The sequence below is a fragment of the Prinia subflava genome, chromosome 5 (assembly GCF_021018805.1).
Source record: "Prinia subflava isolate CZ2003 ecotype Zambia chromosome 5, Cam_Psub_1.2, whole genome shotgun sequence".
Taxonomy (NCBI): domain Eukaryota; kingdom Metazoa; phylum Chordata; class Aves; order Passeriformes; family Cisticolidae; genus Prinia; species Prinia subflava.
Genome location: NC_086251.1, coordinates 55,762,585 through 55,785,049, shown reverse-complemented (window position 1 = coordinate 55,785,049; position 22,465 = coordinate 55,762,585). Strand labels below are relative to the sequence as shown.

The 22,465-nt window shown below is 44.6% G+C and overlaps 1 protein-coding gene across 2 annotated transcripts in view; it reads left to right on the top strand.

The window, feature by feature from the left end:
- The first annotated feature begins 460 nt into the window (after positions 1-460).
- JAG2 (jagged canonical Notch ligand 2) overlaps positions 461-22,465 on the top strand; it is a 69,076-nt gene continuing 47,071 nt past the window's right edge. For both annotated transcript variants that reach the window (XM_063399512.1, XM_063399511.1), the window contains exons 1-2: positions 461-823; positions 1,106-1,429. In XM_063399512.1, the coding sequence (XP_063255582.1) occupies positions 476-823; positions 1,106-1,429 (672 nt within the window). In that variant the 5' untranslated portion in view covers positions 461-475. The remainder of the gene's footprint in view (positions 824-1,105; positions 1,430-22,465) is intronic.

The following is a 22,465-nucleotide window of genomic DNA, read 5'->3' as shown; positions in this document are numbered from 1 at the left end:
CTCCTGCACAGCAGTGCCAATTCCTGCCTGATTTGGGCACTCCAAGCATTCTCTGGCTGTATGTGCCCTTCCGTGCCTGCCTGCACACTCCCTGGGCAGTTCCACACGAGCGTGGGCGCAGTCACCGCCTGCCCCCTCACAAGCAGAGCTGCACCCACCCTGCGCCCTCCTCCTCCTCCTCCTCCTGCTCCTCCACGGTCGTACGCATCCCGTGGCTATTCCCCCAGCACCGTGGGCTGGCTGTCCACCCCACACGCACCGACACGCGGGTGCGCGTCCCCCATCGCGCTCCTCCGCGGCTATCCCGCATCTCTCATCCCTCTCCTGGCGGTCCCCGCCGCGGGCAGGGCAGGGCGGAGCGAGAGCCGCCCGCCGCCCTTTAAGAGCCGCGGCGGGAGCGGCGCTGGCCCCACCCGCCGGCCGCGGGGCCGGGCCGTCCCCCTCATTAATATGAAGGCGGCGGCCGCGGCGGCGAATGGGTAATGAAGCTGTCACTCCGGCACCTACTTGTTGGGTGTCCGCGGAGCCGAGGCGCACAGAGGGCGAGCGGAGCCCGCGGGAGGGGAGCGGCGGCGGAGCGCTCCGGGCGGCCCCGCCGGCAGCCCATGCCCTGCGCCCCCCGGCGCGCTGCGGGCGGCTCCCCCGCCGCCCATGCCGCGAGCGGCCGCCGGTCCGTGGCCGGTGCGCTCGGCGGGCTCCTCTGAGGCGGCGGCGGCGCGGAGCAGCAGCGGGAGCAGGAGGCATGCGGGGCGCCGGCCGGCCGAGCCGGGCCCCCCGCGCCGCCGCGCTCGGCCTGGCGCTGCTCCTCGCCTCCTGCGTGCAGGTACGGACGGGGCGCGGGGGGCTGCGCTCCGGCCGCGGGGCGCCGCGGCTGCCTTCTCCCTGCTCCCTTTGCACCTTGCTCGTTTCTTGTTTGTATCTGTGTCTGTAATGCTGTGTACGTACTGCATGTATATGTGCGCGTATGTATGTCGCCGCGGCGGGGTTAAACCCGCAGCCGGCGAAAGTTGTCGTGGGGAGCCGGGGACCGGCAGCACCGCGCTGCCGGTGCTGCCCCCGGCCGCGGTAGTAACGAGGTTGTCTCCCCTTTGGTTTTTATTTTTAGGTGTCCCGGTCCACGGGCTATTTCGAGCTGCAGCTTAACTCGGTGCGGAATGTAAACGGCGAGTTGTTCAATGGGGAATGCTGCGATGGCATGAAAAGCCCCGAGAACCTGGACTGCTCCCGGGACGAGTGCGACACTTACGTGAAAGTCTGCCTCAAGGAATATCAGGCCAAGATCACCCCGGTCGGACCCTGCAACTACGGATTCGGATCTACCCCCGTTCTCGGTGGAAATATTTTCTATTTGAACAGCAACAAATACTCCCACCAAGGCAGAACCCCCGAGACGGGCAGGATTGTTATTCCCTTCCAGTTCGCGTGGCCGGTAGGTTTTTAATCGCGCTCTCGTTACCACCCTTTTATTTGTGTGGTGCTCCCGTCGGTGCCGCTCCCGCTCCCCCGTTATTGAGCGGGGCCAGCTGCCGGGGCGCTGCCTTGGGCGCGGCCGCCGCTGCCCGGGGCTGCGGGGCACGGCGCGGGGAGCGGGGGCGGCTGCGCGGCGGGGGCCACCGCGGGCGGTGGGTGCTTGCGGGGAAGCTCCGGGGAGCGGCTGCGGGAAAAGCCGGGGCCGGGCCGCGAGAGGCAGCGAGCAGGAAAATCACAATACCGGAGAGAGCCGCCCCCCGTCCCCACCCGCGCGGCGGAGCCCGACGGCGCGGCCGGGGCGCGGTGCGGGGCTGCCCCCGGCAGGGGGCGCTGCCGGCGGGCGCAGCGCGCGGGCCGGGGCGCGTGCCGCGGCGGGGGCGGGGCGGGGCGCGCGCCGGGGGGTCCCGACACCTGCGCGGGGCGGGGCCGCCGCACCTGGGCCGGGCCGCGGCACCGGCACCGCCCGCAGCACCGGCACCGCCCGCAGCACCTGGGCCGGGCCGCGGCACCGGCACCGCCCGCAGCACCTGGGCCGGGCCGCGGCACCGGCACCGCCCGCAGCACCTGGGCCGGGCCGCGGCACCGGCACCGCCCGCAGCACCTGGGCCGGGCCGCGGCACCGGCACCGCCCGCAGCACCTGGGCCGGGCCGCGGCACCGGCACCGCCCGCAGCACCTGGGCCGGGCCGCGGCACCGGCACCGCCCGCAGCACCTGGGCCGGGCCGCGGCACCGGCACCGCCCGCAGCACCTGGGCCGGGCCGCGGCACCGGCACCGCCCGCAGCACCGGCACCGCCCGCCGTGCGGCCGGGGCTCCTGCCCCCCGGGGCCCGGCCCCTCAGCGCCCGCCGTGCGGCCGGGGCTGCTGCCCCCCGGGGCCCGGCCTCGCACGGCCGGGCTCCTGCGTGTTCCTGTGTGCGGGATCCCGTGGCCGCCCCGCCGGGCCTGCCCTCCGCGGTGTCTCGGCCCCCGCAGCGCGCTGGTTCCTCAGCCCCCGCCGCCCACGGAACGGTGCGGGTTGGAAGGGCCTTAGAGACCGTCTCGTTCCAACCCCGCCGCCTTGCGCAGGGACATATTCCGCTAGCCCGGGTTGCTCAAAGCCCCATCCAGCCTGGCTTTGAACGCTTCCAGGGATGGAGCATCACGCCAGTGCCAGTCCTTGTCCTTAGAGACTGGGTGCATCCTTGTGCTTTTGGGGTGCTGGGTGTGGAGAGTGCCCGGCGGTGGGGAGCGGCGGCAGGCAGGCAGGGAGCGGGGCTGGGCTCCCTGCCCGGCTGCAGGCAGGTAGGATCCTGCAGGCAGCTTCACAGCTGTTGCACTCAGCCCTTCCAAGTGGGCCACGGGGTGGAAGCTGGCAAGTTGCGAGGTGCTGAGGAATGGGGATGGTGCAGTGCCCCAGCTCGGCGGGGAGATGCGTATCGGCAGCCTCGGTACCTGCAGATTGCGTTTGGCACCTGGTGACTGACTAGCAGATGAAATGGCCCTTGCTGATCTCTCAGAGCGTGGCTCGTGGGATCTTGGTTACTTGGAGAATGCCTGCTAGGAATGGTTAGGGACAAAAATGCTTCATTTGCATTTCAAGCTTGAGGAAGCCAATCTACATGAATCATTTGACTTTCTGTGCTGCCAGGGACCCTCCAACCTGATGCTCATGCCCCTCAAATTAAAGACTGAGTTTGCTGCAGTTAAATGTTTAAAAATAAAAAGTTACAACTGATAAATTTTTCCATGCAGAGGCACTTAAGTTCTGGTTGCCAGTTTGGGCTGTTTTGATGGCCTTTGTTGGTCCTGTGCCCTCTTGAACTTGGAAATGTTCCTCTTAATGAGTGTAGTCGATACCATAAACCCAGGGTATTTTGAACTGTGTTCTTAGGTTATAAGATCAAAGTGAAAATTAAGATTCTTTCTCCTCTTTATTGGCCATTTAATACAGACTTGATGAAATCGTAAACTCTTCAGCAGGAGATTTTAGTAATGTTAGCACCTCAAACTTTGTGTGTTATCTGCATGAGGAAGTAAAGGTAACTTAACTCATGCTTTTATTTTGCCTCTTTCCAGTATTGCTACTTGAAATACAAGGAGAGTTTGATAATCCTTGCACTGCAGGTCTCTAAGCCCATCCTTCTTTGAATTTTTCTCTGTTGGAATAAGCACATTCTTACCTTGCAGCTGCCGGATATTGTTGTTCTGTGCTCACCCAGTCCTAAGTAAGGCCTGTTTGACCTGCCCCTTGCAGGTGAATTAGTGCAGTGTCTCCAGCCCACACTACCCTGTCTGCTGCTGCTTCTTGTACAGTTGCTTCGAGCATTTTAAGGGAATTTATATACTCAGGGTATTTCTTTTTTCCACCCCTTTTTACTGCAGCTGTTGCAAAGTGGGCTGTAATTTATTTAAACAGTGCCACTGCAGTCTAGTGGGTGGATAGCTGATTTTTGGACGGTTTACTGAATGCACTCCCAGCCCACCCTGGGTTCTAAAAATAAGCTGTGGAGTAGTTTTACTTACAATGTTCTGTGGATGCACCTATGGAAAGAAGTCCCTCCTGTATGTTGTAGGGTTTTGAACTCTGTGTGTTCAGTTTATTGATGGGGAAAATGGCATCTTTGTCAGAGCTGTGTATAAACTGTGTAGGTTTTGCAAGGACAGGCTTAATTGTAGTGCTAGTTTATCAGAAGGGGTTTTTGGAGTAGATTGAGTTCCTGGGTTATGTTTCAGCTCCCTGGAGTAATTTCAAAATTATTCTTAAATAGTATTCTTTCTGTATTTAAGTTTGCAAATGAGGAGCAACAATACGGACACAGTCTTTTTCTATTACTTTTATTTTTGCTGTACAACAGTAATGAAGTTACTGTTTCTTTAATATGATGGGAAGGAGCAAGAGTAAAGAGCATTGGAAATTGTGTCCTGCTTTTATGAAACAAATTTGCTTTGGTGTTGGCAGTGAGCAAAGGAGTTATTTCAGTAGTTGTAGGTTGATTTTTTTAAGCTCCACACTGATGAAAACCACCATGAGTATATGCAGACTTCTTGGTGATCCTCATCTGAATGATAATTCCCTCACTTAGGGACTAATGCAGTAATGTATAAATCGCTGGGAGGGGACTTTCTTCTGCTGTGTGATGCTACAGTGTCCTAAGCTAGCAGTAGCTGTAAAGCAAGTAATTTCTTGAAAAGTGATTTGTTTTGTTTTACTGATTTTCCTTTTTAATTTTATGAGATAAAATTTTTGAGTTTGAACAACTGTCTTCTGTAAAGCTGCAGTACCAGAGTTCAGTGACTTCCAGTGTTTGAAACGGTGTCAGTTATCCAGCTTATTCCTATTTCCTGTCCTTTTTTTTTTGATATCATTAGTCTGATCTCTGATTTGCAAGAGGGAGCTTGGGGTAGTGCCAGAAAGTTCTTAAAATTGCTACCTTGGGATACATCATCCTCAGAAATCTGGCAGTGGGAGAGGCTGAGGAACAGCTAGAACAATACAGCTGTCTTCTTCACCCACCTACCTCACATTTTTTTCTTTGCCTCCTGCTGTAAAACTTGAAGCTTAATGCTTGTTTGAGATTGTTAACAAACAAATGATGCAACTAAAATTTATGTGCAACTTTAAAACGAAGAAGGCAGAAGAATTCAAGTAGCTTTGAAATTGATTCTGATCGGTTACAGTTCAGGCTTGTTCGTCTTGAGCTTTTTTTTTTTCCCAGCACAAAGCTGTTTGTTCAGACACTGAAGCTTCACAAATACCTGGCACATTAATATTTATCAATAGCCATTGGCAGAATTTTAGATTTGGGGTTAATTGAAGGTTGCCTCTGAAGATGGTGTTTTGAAGTTAGTCATTCTACAGGATGGGTTATGTGGAACCATTTCTTTTACTCCTCTACAAGATGGCATGAAATGGAGTTGTGTGTGTGGTTTTTTTCCTCCTCTCACCCTGTTCTTTCCCTCAGGGAATTCAGAGTTTTTCCTGTACTGTAAATATTGGCATGGCATCCATTCCTTCAGTTAATTAGTCATATAGAGGAATTGTTCTGACTAGTTGTGGATGTTGAAATCATGTATTACAGTATACATCATTAGCTCCTCTCAGTCCCTCTGTTTTTGAGGTTGTGCTGTGACTGACAGTGCACCCATTGGTAGTGTATACTCTGAACTCCCCAAGTGAACTTCGGTGTTCAGGGTCTTGGGGATAAGTAGCAGAAACAAGCATCCTCACCTCTCCTTTTCCTTGGTGCTTAGCTAGGACTCTGTAACCAGTCTGAAGGAGGAGTGGTAGAGGTTCAGGTAGCCCTTGCAAAATTGCTTGGATAAAGGGTGCCTTCCCCACTTGGATAGACAACTAATTGTGGGGGTTTTGGGTACTATCTTAGTGGTTTTTCCTATTTAGAGTGTGATTGTAACACCTCTCTAAGCTGAAATAATGTTAACTCAGGTAGATTAAAAATGTCTATAATTTTAACATCCAGGCTGTGTGTTAGTTTCATCTGTAAGCAGTCCATGTGTGGGTCTCATCCAAATGCTTGGAGGAGTTCAGTCTTCATCTAAAACATACACAGGAAAGAGAACCATCAAATATGTAAAGTTGTTGAGAGGATAGCTTGGCTGCAGCAGTAAATGTTAGATTTCTTAGAAAGCAACCTGTCCCCTCCCCTGTCAAAACCTGAGCAGGAATACTTGACCTTGCAGCTTTTATTGCTTAATGGGTACAGCATTCTGCCTGGTACTTTCACACGTTGCCTGGTTAACTGTAACATTCTGCATCAAGCTCTCCCTGTGCCTTTAATTTGAGAGATGAAGTTGGTTAGGGCCCTGGAAGACATCTCTAGCCTTCAAGCTCATTATCTGGGATCCCTGGTGCCTCTAGGGAACTAGATAGCCTGGCTGTAGGAAATGCTCTTGTCTATTTTTGTTTGGCTGGTAGATCCACAGTTGGTCACCTCCTGTCTCAACACAGCCATCACTGCTCTCTGATCAGGATCTTGAGGCTTTGTAATGAAAATATCCTGGATTAGATTACTCTCTGCTCCCTGATAGAGTAAACATGCATCCTGTCATCTTGGATGACAACCCATTGGGACAGAGATGCTTAAATTAGGCAGGTTAAAGTTAGGCCATTTAGCACTGGAGAAGGAACTTGTGCATGGCTGTACTAGAGGAACAGTAGGTATGTTTTTTCTTATTAGAAAGATTACAATTTGACAAATGAAACATCAGGGGAGACACACAACAAGCTTTACCTGTAATTAGTTGCTCTTTGTTCCTTTGAAACTCCTTAAGGGAAGTGCTTGCAAAAGCAAAGTTCCAAGCAAGACCTGAGGGCAGGGAATAAGAAGTGAGAGCAAGACCTTATGCCAAAATGTAATATTCACCTGGTAGTGATGGACTATAATGTACACATCACACCCCGTTAGCACAGGAAATCAGCATGGAAAATAAAACCTGGCTGATAGGTGTATATTGACGATCTACATAAATGTTTAATGTCTTACTTACCAGTAGCCTTTTTTCCCCAGGTGGATGTCTTTGCTGACTCTACTTGACTTTCCCTTCCTGAACCTGGTGCATGCTTACTGCCTCTGCCTGGTGGGCTTGTCAGCAGACTGTGGAACTGCCACACCAAAATATTTCTTATTTTGCCAAAACACCTGCAGTCCTCGTGCTCATAAAGCCTTCCTCTGCTTGTTGCAAATCATGAGTGAATGAGCTGTGAATCAGAAAACACAGATTTGTGTTTCCTCACTTTTGGGGAGGTAGATCATGGAATTTATGTGCTTTCACCTGCTCAGTACTCTGTTTGCCTCAAAGCCTTTTTGATTAGAAATGCAAGGTTGAGGGAATGGTTTATTATAAAAATGATATCCCCTTGGTCTCAAGTGACACAAATGCAAAGGGTCGTTTTCAGGATTTGTTTTGCTCTTTCTTAAAAGAAGATAATGGGATGATGTTTTAGAGAGTGACTTCAGCAATGCTGGGAAGTGACAACTCCAGTTGATTTCAATAGCAGCTGCAGGTGTCACCTCTAAAAAAGAACCAAGGCCTTAATGGTGACCACTTCAGAACCACTCTTTGAAAAAGGGATTTATTATTGGCATGCTGTGTGTGCCAGCAACTATTTGCAGCTTGCCCAGAATAGAAAGTCCAAAGACTTAAGTTTCATGTAACTATAGGAAATCTGTCTTCTAATTTTAAGCAGAAGTGATCTTTGCACTCTTAATCTTTCATGCATTCATGTCACTAAATCTAGAATTTCTTATGTCTTTGAAACAAATATGCCTCAAAGGACAGTATTCTGCTAACTATTTAAACTTTATACTTTGAGGTTCTGGGGGATTTTTGAATGTCACAGAGATGGTCAGATAGTAAAGAACACTTCTATTTATACTCCTTGAAAGTTTCCTTAAATAAACATGTACTTATTTATTGGAAACACTGAGGCTGAAGTCAAAACTTGCAGACGAATTCCCTCACCTCCCAGCCACTGACAATGTGCTTGTACACCTCTTGTCAGCTTTCTAATCTTTATTCCAGAAGGTGCTCCAGCCAGCCTATCTGTGAAATGCTACACTCCTAGCCACACAGCTGGTGTGGGCATTAAATCTTTGACTGAAAATGGAATAGGTATTAAAGCAGTCAGGATTACTCTTACATGAGAGGATGTGAGGTAGAGGCAGAGCATGTTTGATGCACTGCAGTGCAGTAGAGGCTTTATAGCACTGTCTCTGGGCTGTTTAAAGATGCTCCAAACGCTGTTTTCTCAATTTAAAAAAGTCTGTGTAGGTAGGGTTTGCTGGAGACATGACCACTTGTAGCTTTAATCTTTAAACATCAGGTTTATCTTGAACATAGTGGGAGTGAAATTGTAATTGGTTTGTTTTATATCAGACTTGTGATATTTGACCTAATTAGGCTGTGTTCCCACTGTATTCCAGGTGTCTTGAGTGGTCCTGTGAGGTTTGAGTGTTAGTGTAGATTTTGAGGAGCTTTGTGTGGCAGAAGCTGCTTTATGTATTTAAGGCTACTGCTTGTATTTCTTGTGCAAATGCAGCAGGCTTTGAGAACTATTGGGAGTTCACTGTTTTTCAGCATAAAAACTGGAAAAAAAAAAAAGTTTTGTCAAACAAAGAATAATGTGGAACAACTACATTTTCTGGATTAAAAAATGCCAAAAATGGTGTAGTGAATTTTTAGTTTGTTTGTTAATATGTATTTTTGCCACAAAGCTTTTCTTGTATGAGGAGGAGATTTGAGACAGATGTGTAAGGTAAATCATGACTTTGTTTTTTAACTTTAAAAACTGCTTTTGTCTAGTCCCCTGTGGGCCAGTAGCTGTCTGGCCCCTCTGTTGAGCAATGCCTTCAAGTCACTTCGTGTATGTGAGATGAGTGGAATTCATCTTTTTTTATGTAGTCTGACTCCTCTGCTTGTTTTTCCTCTAGGTGTTCCTTTGCGTTGGCTCTGAAATACATGCTATGAACATACTTTAAAAACTACCCTAAATTCATAAAGCAGTTACAATCAAATTGTATACTTAGTCATCTGCAGGAGCTTTAGGTTATTGTGTGCCAGCAAGCTTCCCTCCCTGCGCTTCTGAAAACAAGCCCAATGTTTTGTCAACTCTGTGTGGGTCCTGCTTGCGTTGCCTGTTCTGTTTCAGAGCTGCTCAACCTGCTGAAGAGACTGGAAAGTGACCCTGCCTATTCTGCCAGCACTCCCATTTGCTTTCCCTTGTTCCTCTCCAGTTATAGCTGCAGTAATCCTCTGATCTGGAAGGAGCTTGAGAGCATCAGTTTGGAAGGAGAGAGGTTGCTTGAAGGAATAAGGGTATACAGGCAGTGTTTCTGACTCCTTGATGCTTCTCCATTTGCCTGCCTGAAGGAGAGTTTTTGCTGTTCCTTGGTGGTAATTCCACCATTCCCTCCCTCTCTGCGCTGTTAAACCTTTGATGGGCTTTTTGCTAGAAATCTGCTCTGGCTTTGGATGGTGGGTGTGTAAAACGGGTCAGTCTGCGGTCAGAGGTGACTGCTGGCAGTCGTCCTTTGTCCATCCAGTGCTGCTGAGCTGCTCAGCTCTCACAGGAGCAGGAGGTGAGGTGTGCTCTGCCCACCCCACCCTGCCCCTGCTCCCAGGGCTGGGGATTGAACCAGGGTAGCTGAGAGCATCCCTGCCTGACGTGTCAGACACCACTGACCCTCTTCCTGTGGGGTGGTGGGGCTCCCTTGGAGCTGCTCCTTCCCTCTGTGCACCCAGGGAGACCTGTTGGGAGGGACAGAGCTGGGGAGAGCAGAGTGGTGGCTCTGGTGTGGCTCACCTCGAGTCAGGGAGGGTTGGCCATCCCTGACATAACCATAAGTACCTTTCCTTACTGTACAGGAAAAATACTCTGTAGGAATGATTGAGTGCTGTCTTCAGCAGAGTCTGTCATGTGCTATTGATGCTACAGACAAGCAACAATGCTCGACTAGGACTGAACAGATGAGTTTATTTTTTGATTACTCCAGTGCTTTTTGCCTTTTTTTTTTTCTTTTCTGGTCTGATGGCCAGACTGTGCTCAAAGATAGTTAATTTTAGAAGTCCAGTGTGTGCAACATAGTAGACAATTTCAGCATCACCAAAGATTTCAATACCATTGAGCTCTGAGAGAAATGCTTGTTGTTTACCTGGAATGTCTCTACCACTGCTTTTGATATTAACCAATTTTTCTTGTAATTATATTTGGGGAATGATTTACAGTTATAAAATGTTGTTTAAGAGTTGAGCTGTACCTTATGCTCATTTGTTAAACCATTCCTAAGGGTGTTCTTCATGGTTGTAGCTAGCCTTTAATTTGTATATAAAGGAGAAGAATTAAATATTTATTTTTACTGTTTCAGATGCTAAACAAAGTGGAAAAAGCATATTTAGCATGAAGATCTTCTGATAACAAGAACACTGGGCTGAATCACGTAGTGAGCCTGGATTTTATCTGTGGTTGCAATGACTGTTTGCTCCTCAATAGAAAGCTTCATTAGATGGAAGGGGCAAGGCATTTCAAGGCTAAATGACATCTTAGTCTTACTTGATTAGAGCTTGCAGAGGTTGCTAAGAAACAGCCTAATAGTCCTTGAGTAACCAATTATATGCCCCTAGGACAGATGCACAGGTGCTCATTCTCTGAAGTTGTTTTTTTTTATTTTTTATCTGGTTGGGTTTATTTTTTTACATCTGAGATAAGCCTGGAGTATTAGTACACAAACTGCAATCTGTTTACCTCCTGCTTTGGGCTTGAATGTCCTGATTCTGTATATCTTGCTCCCAGCAGGATGTGTTCTGGTGGGCTTTGTGTAGTATGTTATGGTTTGATTATTATAACATTTAAATTATTGTTGCAGTCCCTATTCTAGTGCCACATAGTCCACTGTGTCTCTTGTCTCTCCAGTGCTTTCTAGTACTGTGAACATGCTATCTTAAGTAACTTTAGGCATATAACGTTCAAATAAATTTTGGATAAATTTTACATTTTCAGACTTTTAGTGCATCTCAATAGTGATGCAGTATCCTACGGTAGGCAGAAAAATGTCCTTACCCCTTAATGCAAATTGGAGAGAATTATTGTATGAACTAACAGTTAACTAAAGCATCAAATACGGTTCTTTCCTTTCTTCTTCCTTTTTTTTTTCTCCCTGAATATGTATGATTCTGTTTATAGCATTGCAAAGTTCAACAGTCTACTTTAAGACAGAAGCTACACTTTTAATGTAATAGGTCCTGGATTCCAGCTGGAGAACTTAAGATCTAATTAGGGAACTTGTTCATACTTGGAAGACTTGATTGACACATGCTTTAAGCAGTAAGTTGAGAAATATTTAAATAGCTTAATTATTGATCTTCAATTAATCTACTGAAGTAGAAGTGTTTTAGGGTGTGGAATTTTTGGTACTATTTAGTGTTCTTCCTACTGACTGAGGACAGTTTTAACAGCACTGGTCTGGTAACCTGTGCTACTGCTTAACAGCTTTAGTTACTGTTCCTTTCTCTCTTTTTTTTTGGTTTTTTTTTTTTTCAATAGTGGTGATTTTGATAGTTCTGACTCTTTTATGGTACAATGACATGATTTGCCTTGTATCAAAACATGGAATTTCTACTGTAACTGGCTACATGTAATCAGCAAAGTCTAAAAGTCAGACCATGCTTACTTGGACTGTTAAGGGCAGGTATATCCATGTGCTGCCCCTCAGTAATGACTAGTTTTTGCACACCACAATGCCCTGATAGCCCCTGTGTTGGTTATAAACTGTTGTTTAAATCAGATGTTTATGTAGAGGCCTAGAGTATTTTAGTGTTGTCTTTGGCTGTTGGATACCTTTGTAGAACAGAGTATTTTTCCATGATTCATCCACACGTATTGGTGCTTTCTCCTATCAGAAAATGAGGAAGGGAAGGAAGTCGGGGAAAATGAAGTGTTTGGACTTGCACAGACATGTGAGGTGTTGGCTGTTAAGTATTTTGTGCTTCTGCAGTGCCTTCTGATGTTTTGCTGTTGAGCTGTGATAACTTCAGAGTTGTGGAGAGACTACCAAGCCTTAAACCACACAACTCTTGTTCTGGAAGAGGTGAAGGTAAAGTGGTTGCCCAAACCCAGCTGGTGGCAGTTCTTCAGAGGTTAATTTCCAGAATTCAGATTCCCTTTGCCTAACACTGTGTGTCCTGGACTTGGACTGAGGGCTGTCAGAACGTTAATTGTCACAGGGCTTAGGCAGAAATACAAACCTGCATATCACCAGAGCTTCTCAGGCTGCTCCTATCTACTCCCAGATCACTGCAAGTGTAAGGTAAACAAAATGAGCTTTGGCTGACAGCAAAGATAGTCCTGGCTTGTGGCAGCTTGCTATCAGTGATAATTTGTTTGTCCCTAAGCCATTAGGATGGATTGTAAAGATTTGGTACTCTGTGAACCTTCAGCTTGCCAAGGAATCTGGAGAAAGTTGGAACAGCAGGGAGTCTGTGGCAAATGAAGTGCTGAAACTGTAAAGTAGTCACTGGGACGTATTTTTGAGTTATGGCTCCAGCTTTGGACTAACAAAATTACTTGGGCTTTTTTTAGTGTTGGCCCACTTTCCATGGCTTTTTGTGTTCTCTATTGATACTCATCCTTATGAGGAAAGCTACAACATTGTTACCCACCAGAGGAGTAACTAGGGGTCAGCAGTGAAATAAATTTGAAGACTTGCTGACATAATCTCCCTTTTGTAGCTTCCAGATCCATGTCAGTGGGAAGAGAAGAGGAAAAAATAGAGAAGCATTCTGCATTGACATTCTTAGGGTAAATTTACAGGGCATGTGCTTACTTTCAAAGGCTGCTTCATGTACTTTGCTACCCTTGTTACAAAGTTTTCCTTCCAAAGGTGTGACCATTTGTGGGTTTTGTCTGATTTGTAATAATGTAAAGCTATATCAGATGCCCTCCAGTTTACATGAATCTGAAAGAGATGATTGGATATTGAAGTTGTGATGCTGCTTTGTTACAGTGGGGTTGATCATGTCTTGGTTGTTGTATATTCTAACAGCTTGGAATTGTGGCTACATATGCTGTTTTATGCTGTTTCTTTGCTGCTGTAAGCAATTAATTTTTAATAGTAATTAAGTCCAATCTAATGGTTGATGCTGCAGATGTGATAAAGATTTACTGTAGCCACAAAGTGCTGTTCAGAAGATTCAGTCCCACTGCTGGAATATGATCGAAGCTTTTGTTTCAAGAATGTGTTTATAAACTTAGTTTTTTCCCAGCTAAACTCTGGCTCTACCATGTATATTTAACTGTGTGCATAATCCCTGTTAAATCCTTCATTCAAGTTCCTTGTGTGTGTTGATCTACATGAAAGAACTTGTACTCCCTCTTAGAGTGGTGACTTATTTTTCTGCTCAGCTCATTCCTCTAAATTTACAGAGAACCAAGGTTTTTTATTTCTGTTTGCTTCCCTGCCAGCCTCTTTAGCATGTGCAGAATTGGAAACTGAGCTGGTGTTTTGCTGGGGGCTGAAATAAAGGACAGCTTAGGTGTGTTGTCCATTTCTTTTGGATTAATGACACTTCTGTTACTAGCCATGAGAGCAGGTCTACACATTATTTGATAAGTCTCTTGTGGAAATGTGAAGTTCTTATTGTTGAAAAGGCCTGTGGTGATACCTGTGCTCAGAACCAAAGCCATGGGAGGAGAAGAATGGATTTTGTTTGGAGTTCCATGAGGGTTTGATCCACCAGCTGCTGCCATCACTGTGGCTAGTGGAGTCTTTGTTTCATGTCCCCTTTCAGCTGTGGCTGCTGCTGCCCAAGGAGCTTTAGAGGTGACTCAGTTTGGTAGGACTGATAAGGGATTTGAAAAGAACTTAGAAAAACAGTGCCACAGTCTCTGCTCCCTTTGGAACAGTGGTTGAGTGTGGGCCTCTCCCCTTCCTAAGGCAAGACATCTAGAGCTCATTAGCTAGAATTAGTTTTGTGGGCATTTGTTTTTTCAAAGACAAAGGGAAAGCTTGCAATGCTCTCAACAGCTAACATTATTTAAAAGGATTAAGATTAAAACACTACTCTGTATTCCTGGGGCCTTTGCATACATAGAACTTGAGGGCATATCTGGTTTTTTATATATTTGCTTACCTTCTTAGTATGCATATTTCCAATACAAAAGAGAGGGCATGCAGGTGTTCTGTGTTTAGAACAATAATTAAAGTATGTTATTACATAGTTAGTTTAATTCCCTCTTGACTTCAAGTTGAAATTATAATGATGCATGGCTTTGAGTGCCCAGAGGACACTAATATCCATGCCACATGGAGAGCAGAGGGGAGGGGAAGAGCAGTATTAATTACTAGTTCATCTTTGAATTCTAAATATTAGCATAAAACAAGTCTTGCACTAACCGTTAATGGGTCTTCATGGTTGTTACATATACTTCAAAAGCGACAATCTAGCTATACTTTCATTAATGCAACAAGAAAGTGTGTGTATAATGGGCTTAATTTATCTTGGACTTCTTCCAAAACTTTAGGAAAAGAGTAGGATGTGGATACTTGGTTAATATCAAGTTTGTCTGAAACAGTTCAAAGGTGGTAGCAAGGCTGAAAGCTTCTGCTTAAATCTAATAGAGCCATGTTCAGATGGTGCCCCACTGCCTGGTACTGTACTTGTACATGTCCCTTTCTCTAAAAGTCTTTTTTCTCTGTTCCCTAATTTCATCAATACTTTCTTCTGTTCTTTGCTATTGGATTAGCTGGGTGGATTTCTGGAAACTCCTAGTGCCAGTTGCAGCTGTGGTGGAGAGGACTGGAGCTTATTTGCTATGAAGTCATGAAAGTATCCTAAGATGTAGCTGGTTTATTTCCTGTAACACAATGATTGGGAGAAATGTATGTTGACACTTAATCCTATGATCCTCTATCTAAACCAGTGGATTCTGATTTTTTTTTGGTCCACTAAAACTGGATACTAGCAAAGAAACGTCTGCTGGAGTTGCTGCTCTGATCTGGTATATAATTTCTGGTTGAATTTCAATTTCTAATCTCAAAAATCACCACCTTGTGTTCTCCCTGAATAGGATGGAAGGCTGTTATTTAAGGTTCAAGCATGTTTTCAGGATTAATGCACATGGGGTTAATTTCATCTTCCTTTCTGCTGCTTTTGCTCTAGAACTCACAAAAAAAGGAAAATGTAACTAGGCTCTCCTGTTTGAGAAGCAGAATACAAACTGATACTTGTTTGACAGTTAGCAGGTGGGCTACTGGCATGTTGTCTGGTTTTTTTGTATGGTTGTAGTGTTCCATACCAACTTCTATTGCTCTGGTTGGTAGCTGTTATACTTAAAATAGTGTTGGTAATTGGCTGGCTTCTCTACTACTTAATTTATTCTATGGTGTAGAAGCAAGATATTCTTACTAATGCTATTTTATATTCCAGTATACTTTCAAGAAACCTCACTGGGACAGGCACAGTAACACCCATATCAAAGGATACCCAAATATTGGTTAACTTTTAGTCAGACTACATAAAGGTTTAATGTGTATAGATATCTTGGGTAAATTAGCAGAGGGGAGTTGTGCCAGTAGAAAGGATGACTAATGGCTCTTCTATAACTGTTTTGTATTCTGTGCTCATCATTAGCTCTTACCAACTACTTGAAACAAAGCAAAATGATGAGGAGGATGGTTTAAGACTGTTTTGAGGTGGATTTTACCTTGTGTACAGGTCATTCTTTGTGGTGTTGATTTTTCTTTTCACAGTGGTCATGTATAAACAGGGCATTGCTGTGCTCAGGCTGCTGGGACAAGCTGCCCTTTCGTTAGACCTCTTTTCCACATGCCTAAAACTTTTTATGGGATGCTAGGCCTCTGCCCAGCAAATCTGAGGATCAGCTCCAGGATGCTTTTGCCATGTTTTTTGTTGCAGATTGGAATAGAATTGGTGAGCTGGGCTTCCCTTACCTGGAAGAAAAGGAGTTTCACAGAGTTGTCAAAGGGTATTGAGTTTCTGCAAGTCTTTTTCCAGGACTTGTTGGAGACCTGCAGGAGAAGGTCTTATTTGCTTACTGACAAAAACTTTAAACTCATTTTTTTCCTTACTAGAGAGTGTGAAAAAGTTGAAATGAAAAACATTACTGGCAGTCAGTTTAACTCTGTATAGGTATGGCTCCAGAAGGCTGGTGATGTCTTAATTCCTGCTTCTCTACCTTTGTTTATTTTGGTCTAAAATGTGTTTCCTGAGGTCCCTAAGGATTCTGATTTCTGTTCAAATTCTGAATCTGGGTTGTCTGGGGCCTGGGCTGAGCTTGTAGCAACTGTCAGGCACACCCAAATGGCTAAAAGGATGTATCTACTGTTTCCATTTATCAGGAGTACTCCAGGGGTCTGTGCAGAGTGTCTAGAAGCATCTTTTGGAAATCTAGCTAATTAACCTGGTTTGCTCTGAAGAGACTGGTTCTTCCAGTAGTTTGTGTCTGGGATCTTCTGTAATGACAAGGATTCCTTGTGTGATTTCAAGCTGCATTTTATGGAGAGTAGTGTTGCATTTGGAGTGGTTCAATCAGCTAGGGGAAGTCCTGTAGCAAGTCTGTGACTGTTTGTTTTTTTTTTACTTTTTATTCCCTTTCAGCTTTTAAGTCCTAACATTTTTTTAGCTGTTATTTCCAGACTGTCACAGATGCTCTTGCCTTCACAGCTTTCTGTGCCAGTCATGCTAAACTAATCTTTGCCTTTCCTATTCTATTCTTCCCCTAATTCTCCCTGGAGAATAAAGATGATGTTTTGAAAGCTGTTTTGTTCCTTAGACTGGTTCCTGAGTGGCTGAGAGGCTCAACTTTTAATGGGGGAAGTATTTCTTGCTTACTCTTCAGCTGGTATGGAATAACATGTGTGGCTGGTGTGACACTTGGCTCAGTGACACACGTAGATGGTGCAGAATCACTTTCTCAGCAGAGGAGAGTTAATTAGGAATAGTACTAGCCTTCATCTGTGCCTTCATCATGGAAGCCAGTAGGGCTTCCATGTGGTTTTCTTACAGTTAAATCAGGATTTTTTGTCACAAATGCACTGATGATTTTTTTGTGTGAAAAATTGCTATGAAATCATTAAGCTTTGTATTTCACTTGACACTTGTCAATCTTCTTCTAGTGAAATAAGTGCTTGCTGTATTTGAGCATTTCTGTTGTCTTGCCTTGAATGACAGTATGTTCTGCTTTGTGTCACCTGACTTAATCACTATTAAAAGGCTGTCTGGATTACCTTGTCCTCAGGGGAAGTTTCAGAAGCCTACAGTCCCCTAAACCTTTATTTTAAATAATATCTCCCATTTAGTAGCTTTAGCTCAGCTTGTCTTTTTTATCTGAGTAGCATTTGTTGCATTTGCTGCAACAGGTATCTGACTGAACAGCACACATGGACTGGTGATTTCTGCATTTGTTCTATTTCATGTGACATTTCAGTGTTGTAGAAAGGAGAATCCTGATTAGATTTTTCAATTATGTTGTTTTCTGCCATGGTTTTCAAAGAGGAGTTCTGAGATGTAATTATAAATCTGATTTGGAATTGTGCTTTGTTTCTCCTGGCTTCCTTTTCTTTCTCAAACACTCCCTGGTCACAATTTTGATTATACTGGGATTGATGGTAATGGCTCAGGCAGGTGTACAAGATTCCACAGTGTAATTAATTTATTAATTTTAGCACTATCCTGTTTTAATGTCAGCCATGAAAAAATTGTGGTTTCAGAACCACACCTGTACTGGAACTGGAGTTCAGGAAATGTAAACAAATGTTCATTGGAGTTAAAGGGTAAGAATATAGAAAACTGCTTGTCATTGTCCCCAGCTTTGTTTTCAACCCGAGAGCCTCCAGAAACAATTGTGGTTGGTCTCTCCAAAGTGTTTGTGCCAGTTTGCCCTTGGACCCACAAAACTCTTAAAACCACTTTTCTCTTGGGCCACCTGTGTAGCTTTTTGCAAAGTTCCACCTAAAATGCCATCTTCTGACTTAATTTCTTCAGGCCATGACCCCTGTTAGCCTATTTTCTTACCTTTTAGTTCTTGCCAAGCATTTAGGCTTCTGTCACATACTCCTCTTGTGCGAGTTTCCAGGCTGAGGAGTTTAATTACTCTCATGGAAATAACTTGATTCTTTATTCCTTCTTCTTGAATTTCTCTGGACTTTTGATTTCTAGTCCCCCTCCTGGAAGATTTTTGTTTTTCTCTAACTTCTTTTCCTATCCAGGGGGCTCTTTTCAACAGACTTCTGAATATTAAGTAGTCAAGACATGGGTAAGAGTGGGAGGCAGATCTCTTACTGTGATCAAAGAACTTGTGTTGAGTTTGTGAAGGGAACTTGTTTAGCTGGGAGAAGCTACTTGGCTTTGGTGGATTGAAGGAGTAGCTGGTTATGTTTATCAAAAGATGTATTTAGTGAAACCTTATTTATCAATACAGAATTGCACAGAAGAACAAGGTCACCGGTGTCATTAATCCAGGGTAGTGATGGGATCTGTGAAAATTAGTTTACATTCAACAAGTTAAAATGAGATTTGCAACACTCTACTCCTACTACAACAGTTGGTACAAAGAATTCTGAAATATACCATGGAAAAAGAAAAGAATTTGTTTAAAGACCACCTAGCATGTAATTATTCTAATAATAAAGTTACAGGTCATTAATCTAAGATGAAATCGATTATTTTTTCATAAGCATTGAACTTGCTTATTCAGTTGGGAAAAATAATCTCTCCTCCTTGATGTATTGATTATTTTTATAAGGCAGTACTTTTCTTGACACTTAATGTCGCAGAGGAGGTGCCTAGAAATGGCATAGACAGAAGGCATTTGCAGTAAAATAGAAGTGTTTCAAGAAAAAAGACAGGTTATAACATGGATTGGTATTAAACATTGATATTCTTTTTTCTTGCTGGAAAATCTCAAGAAAGTCAATTATCATAGGAGTCCTGAATAGCTGAATTTTCACTGATTTTTTTTTTTCTTTTGTTCTGAAAGTGTATGGAAAACAGATGATTTCTAAGCCAATCCTGTGGTATTTTCTGAAATTTAAGTGGCCACAGTTGGCAGCTCGGACTTTGCAGTTGGAACTTAATCTCCCTGAACACAGCAGAGATGTGTAGATGCTGGAATCAGTGGAAGGGGGATGGATAGGGTGGGGATGAATAGCAGACAGCTATAAAAAGCAGAGGCAAGCATTACTTCTATTCCCTTGGACTAGCATTACTGCTATGTGTGTAATGGTGAAAGGCACCCCTTCAAAATAGGGAGGGAATCTTCTAGGAGCTGAGAGCAGTCAGCAGATGAGCTCTTTTTCAGATGAAATCCTCCATGACTGCTGCCTGGTCACATCTTCTGCAAGTTTTTTTAAATGAGAAGCTAATGACTTGCTCCCTGTGCTGTAAAAACTGTTTCTGGGGTGCCTGTTTCCTTTTTCCTCAGGGATGCTGCTGCCCTGGCTGCAGCAGCTGTCTGACAGGTGCTATGAGAGGTCAGGGCCAGTGCTGAACCAAATGTGCCATCTCTGACTTGCCATTTGTCACAAGGTTGACTTGGCTGAGATGTGCTTTGAGTTTCTGTCTAGGGTGCTAAGTTACAAGAAAGTTGTGGAGTCTTTATTCCCATGGTTTAGCTTCTCATGTGTAGATGGATCTCCAGAGGGCTTTCGCTTTGCTTTTATGTGGTCTGAGGTTGACTGTATTCATGTGCTGCCTTGAGGAGCTCTAGTCTGTCGTGGCATTTTGGGCTTTTGTGAAAACGGGTCACTGTTTCCTACAGGCATTAGCTAAAGCTAGTATGTGACTTGAGATGATTTTAAGAGCTCCACAGCTGAAATGTTTGCTGTCCCATGATATGTAAAGACCCCTTCACACTGAGAAGCTCCTGCTGCATTCTGCCACTGCAGGAGGATCAGAGTATCTTCAGACTTTCACCTGAAGATCTTATTACAAGCATGTTCTCTGGGTAAGGTATGTCAGGATCCTGGTAGTTTGATCACCCTGGACAGAAGCACGCTGCTCCTGTTTCATAAAACACTAGACACTGCCAAATAGGTGTTGTAATACCCCTTTGAGTTCCTCCCTCAAGCTGTTTTATCTTTCAGATGCGTGCAGCTGGTTATTGGTAGAATTCTTCCACCTAGTTGCTGGGTAATTTTCTTTACCTGAAATGAGTGGCTGCCTGGGTGTTAAATTTGATATATTAACTCCAGGACTGACTCTTATTCACCTGTTGTTTTTATTTGTGCTCTTTTTGCAATGAAGTGATCTTAATAGTCTGAATTTCCCTCTGCCACCCCCATATGCACACACACTTACACACCCCTCCAGTTTAGGGTTTGCTTAGTTTGGTGGAGGAGTGGAGTGAGTGTTCAGACTCGTGTAGGTGGAGATATCAGCCTGCTGTCTGTTAACCATGGCAAAAAAAAAAGCCCCTCTCACCCCACCCTGGTTTTGCAGACTTCCTAAAGATGTTCAGGTGGGGCTAATTCCCAAAGAGTTCCCCTCACACAACAGTAGGACTCCAGAGTTTGTAAACATCATCTTGCTTTTGTAACTGGGCCAAGAGGAGTATAACTGCAGTAATTGCTCTCAAATAGAAGACTTGGACTTGCCCTACTGCTTTCTGCTATCTGCTGCTGATGTTTGCAGGACTCTAACCCATCCTTCCACTCCTAACAAAATGGAGTTGTTTGACCCTGGTTCCCAAAGGGAAGGCTTTTGTGTAGGACTCACTATGCTCGCTCCTTAAATGAAAAATGAAGATGTATAGGATGGTCGTCTTTATGCTTTTGGATGGTGGATGGTCTCTCAATTCAGCAGACAAGCTTGCATGCAAATGGCTGAAATATCCTTCAAGTTTCAGAAAAAGCCCCCTTCCCTGTCCCCATGTTCCCCCCCAAATGTGGATGATTTACTCCTTCAGTAAAGGTCCCTATTATGACTTTATAATGTCTGTTTCTAAAAGATAAACCTGCAGACTGTCTGTCTGCCCTTAAACTTGTATTGACTATGAGTCCTAATTCTTCTCAGAATCTTTCTTAGTTTCTTCCTTATTCACTTTCCACCTCTGGGTTATTCATGAGGCGGTTGTATGAACTTGCTGCAGATTCCTGGGGAAGGAAATGGAATATGCTTGCCTTGAAGTCAGCTTTTTCCATGGCAAGCAGGCTGCCTCAGGGAGGGGGAGAGGTGCTGAACAAAAAGATGGGGCAAGCTCCCAGACCTGTGCTTGCCTCACTTGACTCAAAGCTTCTTATGAAAGCAAGTATGAGAATTGACTGGGCTGATCAAGACTTTGGACTTTGCTACAAGAAATATTTGTGGTGGCTTGTTCCAGAAGTTAGAAAAATCAGCCTGCAGTAAGACTAGTGATATGCTATGCACTGTTTGGACAGTTGAAATGTTTGAGTACAAATGTTTCCTGTGCTTGATTGAGGTTTGAAAAGAAACAGTATTTACTGGAGATGTGACCCTGCATTTACTGTGTGACTGTAGAATGGGAAGATAAGTTGGGCTTGGGATTTGTGTAGGAGCCACACTTTTTTCTACTTCATAGCTGATTCTGAAAACATTTTTTCATGTAGAAAATCCACTAAGTCCTTTTATTAATGTGAAACTAATAAATTTTTTTGTCTGTTAGTGTAAGAGTCACAATAGAATGTTATTAATCCAGAAAATTTCAAGTATTGATTTCAGCTCAAACTTCACCTTTGGCATTTTTCAGACTGTGAGTTGGAGAATCTAAGTTCTATATCTGGCTGAAAATGCTGTCATCAGATTGATCATCTCTCTTGGGATGAAAATTCTGACATGACTGGTTTGTCAAAAAAACCCTACCTTTTGAATGTTGATTTGCAGATATCAAGGTGACAGGAATAGTTTGTGAAAAGATGGCGCCAAACCAATATTACAGGTCTTGTTTCCCCCTCCCCAGAAGGAGGTCGCTGGGATAGTGTGGGGAGTGTTTTGTTTAGTGTAAACAGTGGAATAATGCTTTGAAGTTGCTTGTGTCAACACCAATACTGAGGAAAAAAACACAACTGAGGCAGCATCACCAGGATAAACAGACTTAATTTGTATCTTTCCAAGCTACTTGGCATATCTGTTTAGTTAACTCCTACGAAGTGGCTCTTGCATAAGCTGTGCTCCTCTGCAGAAGTGCACTGATGCTCTTCTGACTTGTAGCCTTTAACATCTTCTGAGTTTTGATGAGCACAAATGATGATGTTGTGTGTTTAATTCTTTCCAAAAAATGAATCTAATCACCAGAGTCAGTAGAATCAAGTCTGTTTCCTGTTCCATACCCCCATCCCTTCCTGCTCAAATCTGTGCCTCAGTCACTTTAATGATTTTCTAGATATTTTGCTAGTACTAGTTCTAATTTGCTTGTACTGTTTGAAATGAACAACTGATACTACTTCACAAAGCTTTTTGTATATATCAGAGCAGATTGGAATATGCATGTCCTGCTGTTCTATTAGCCTCCAGCAAGAGTTATGTGC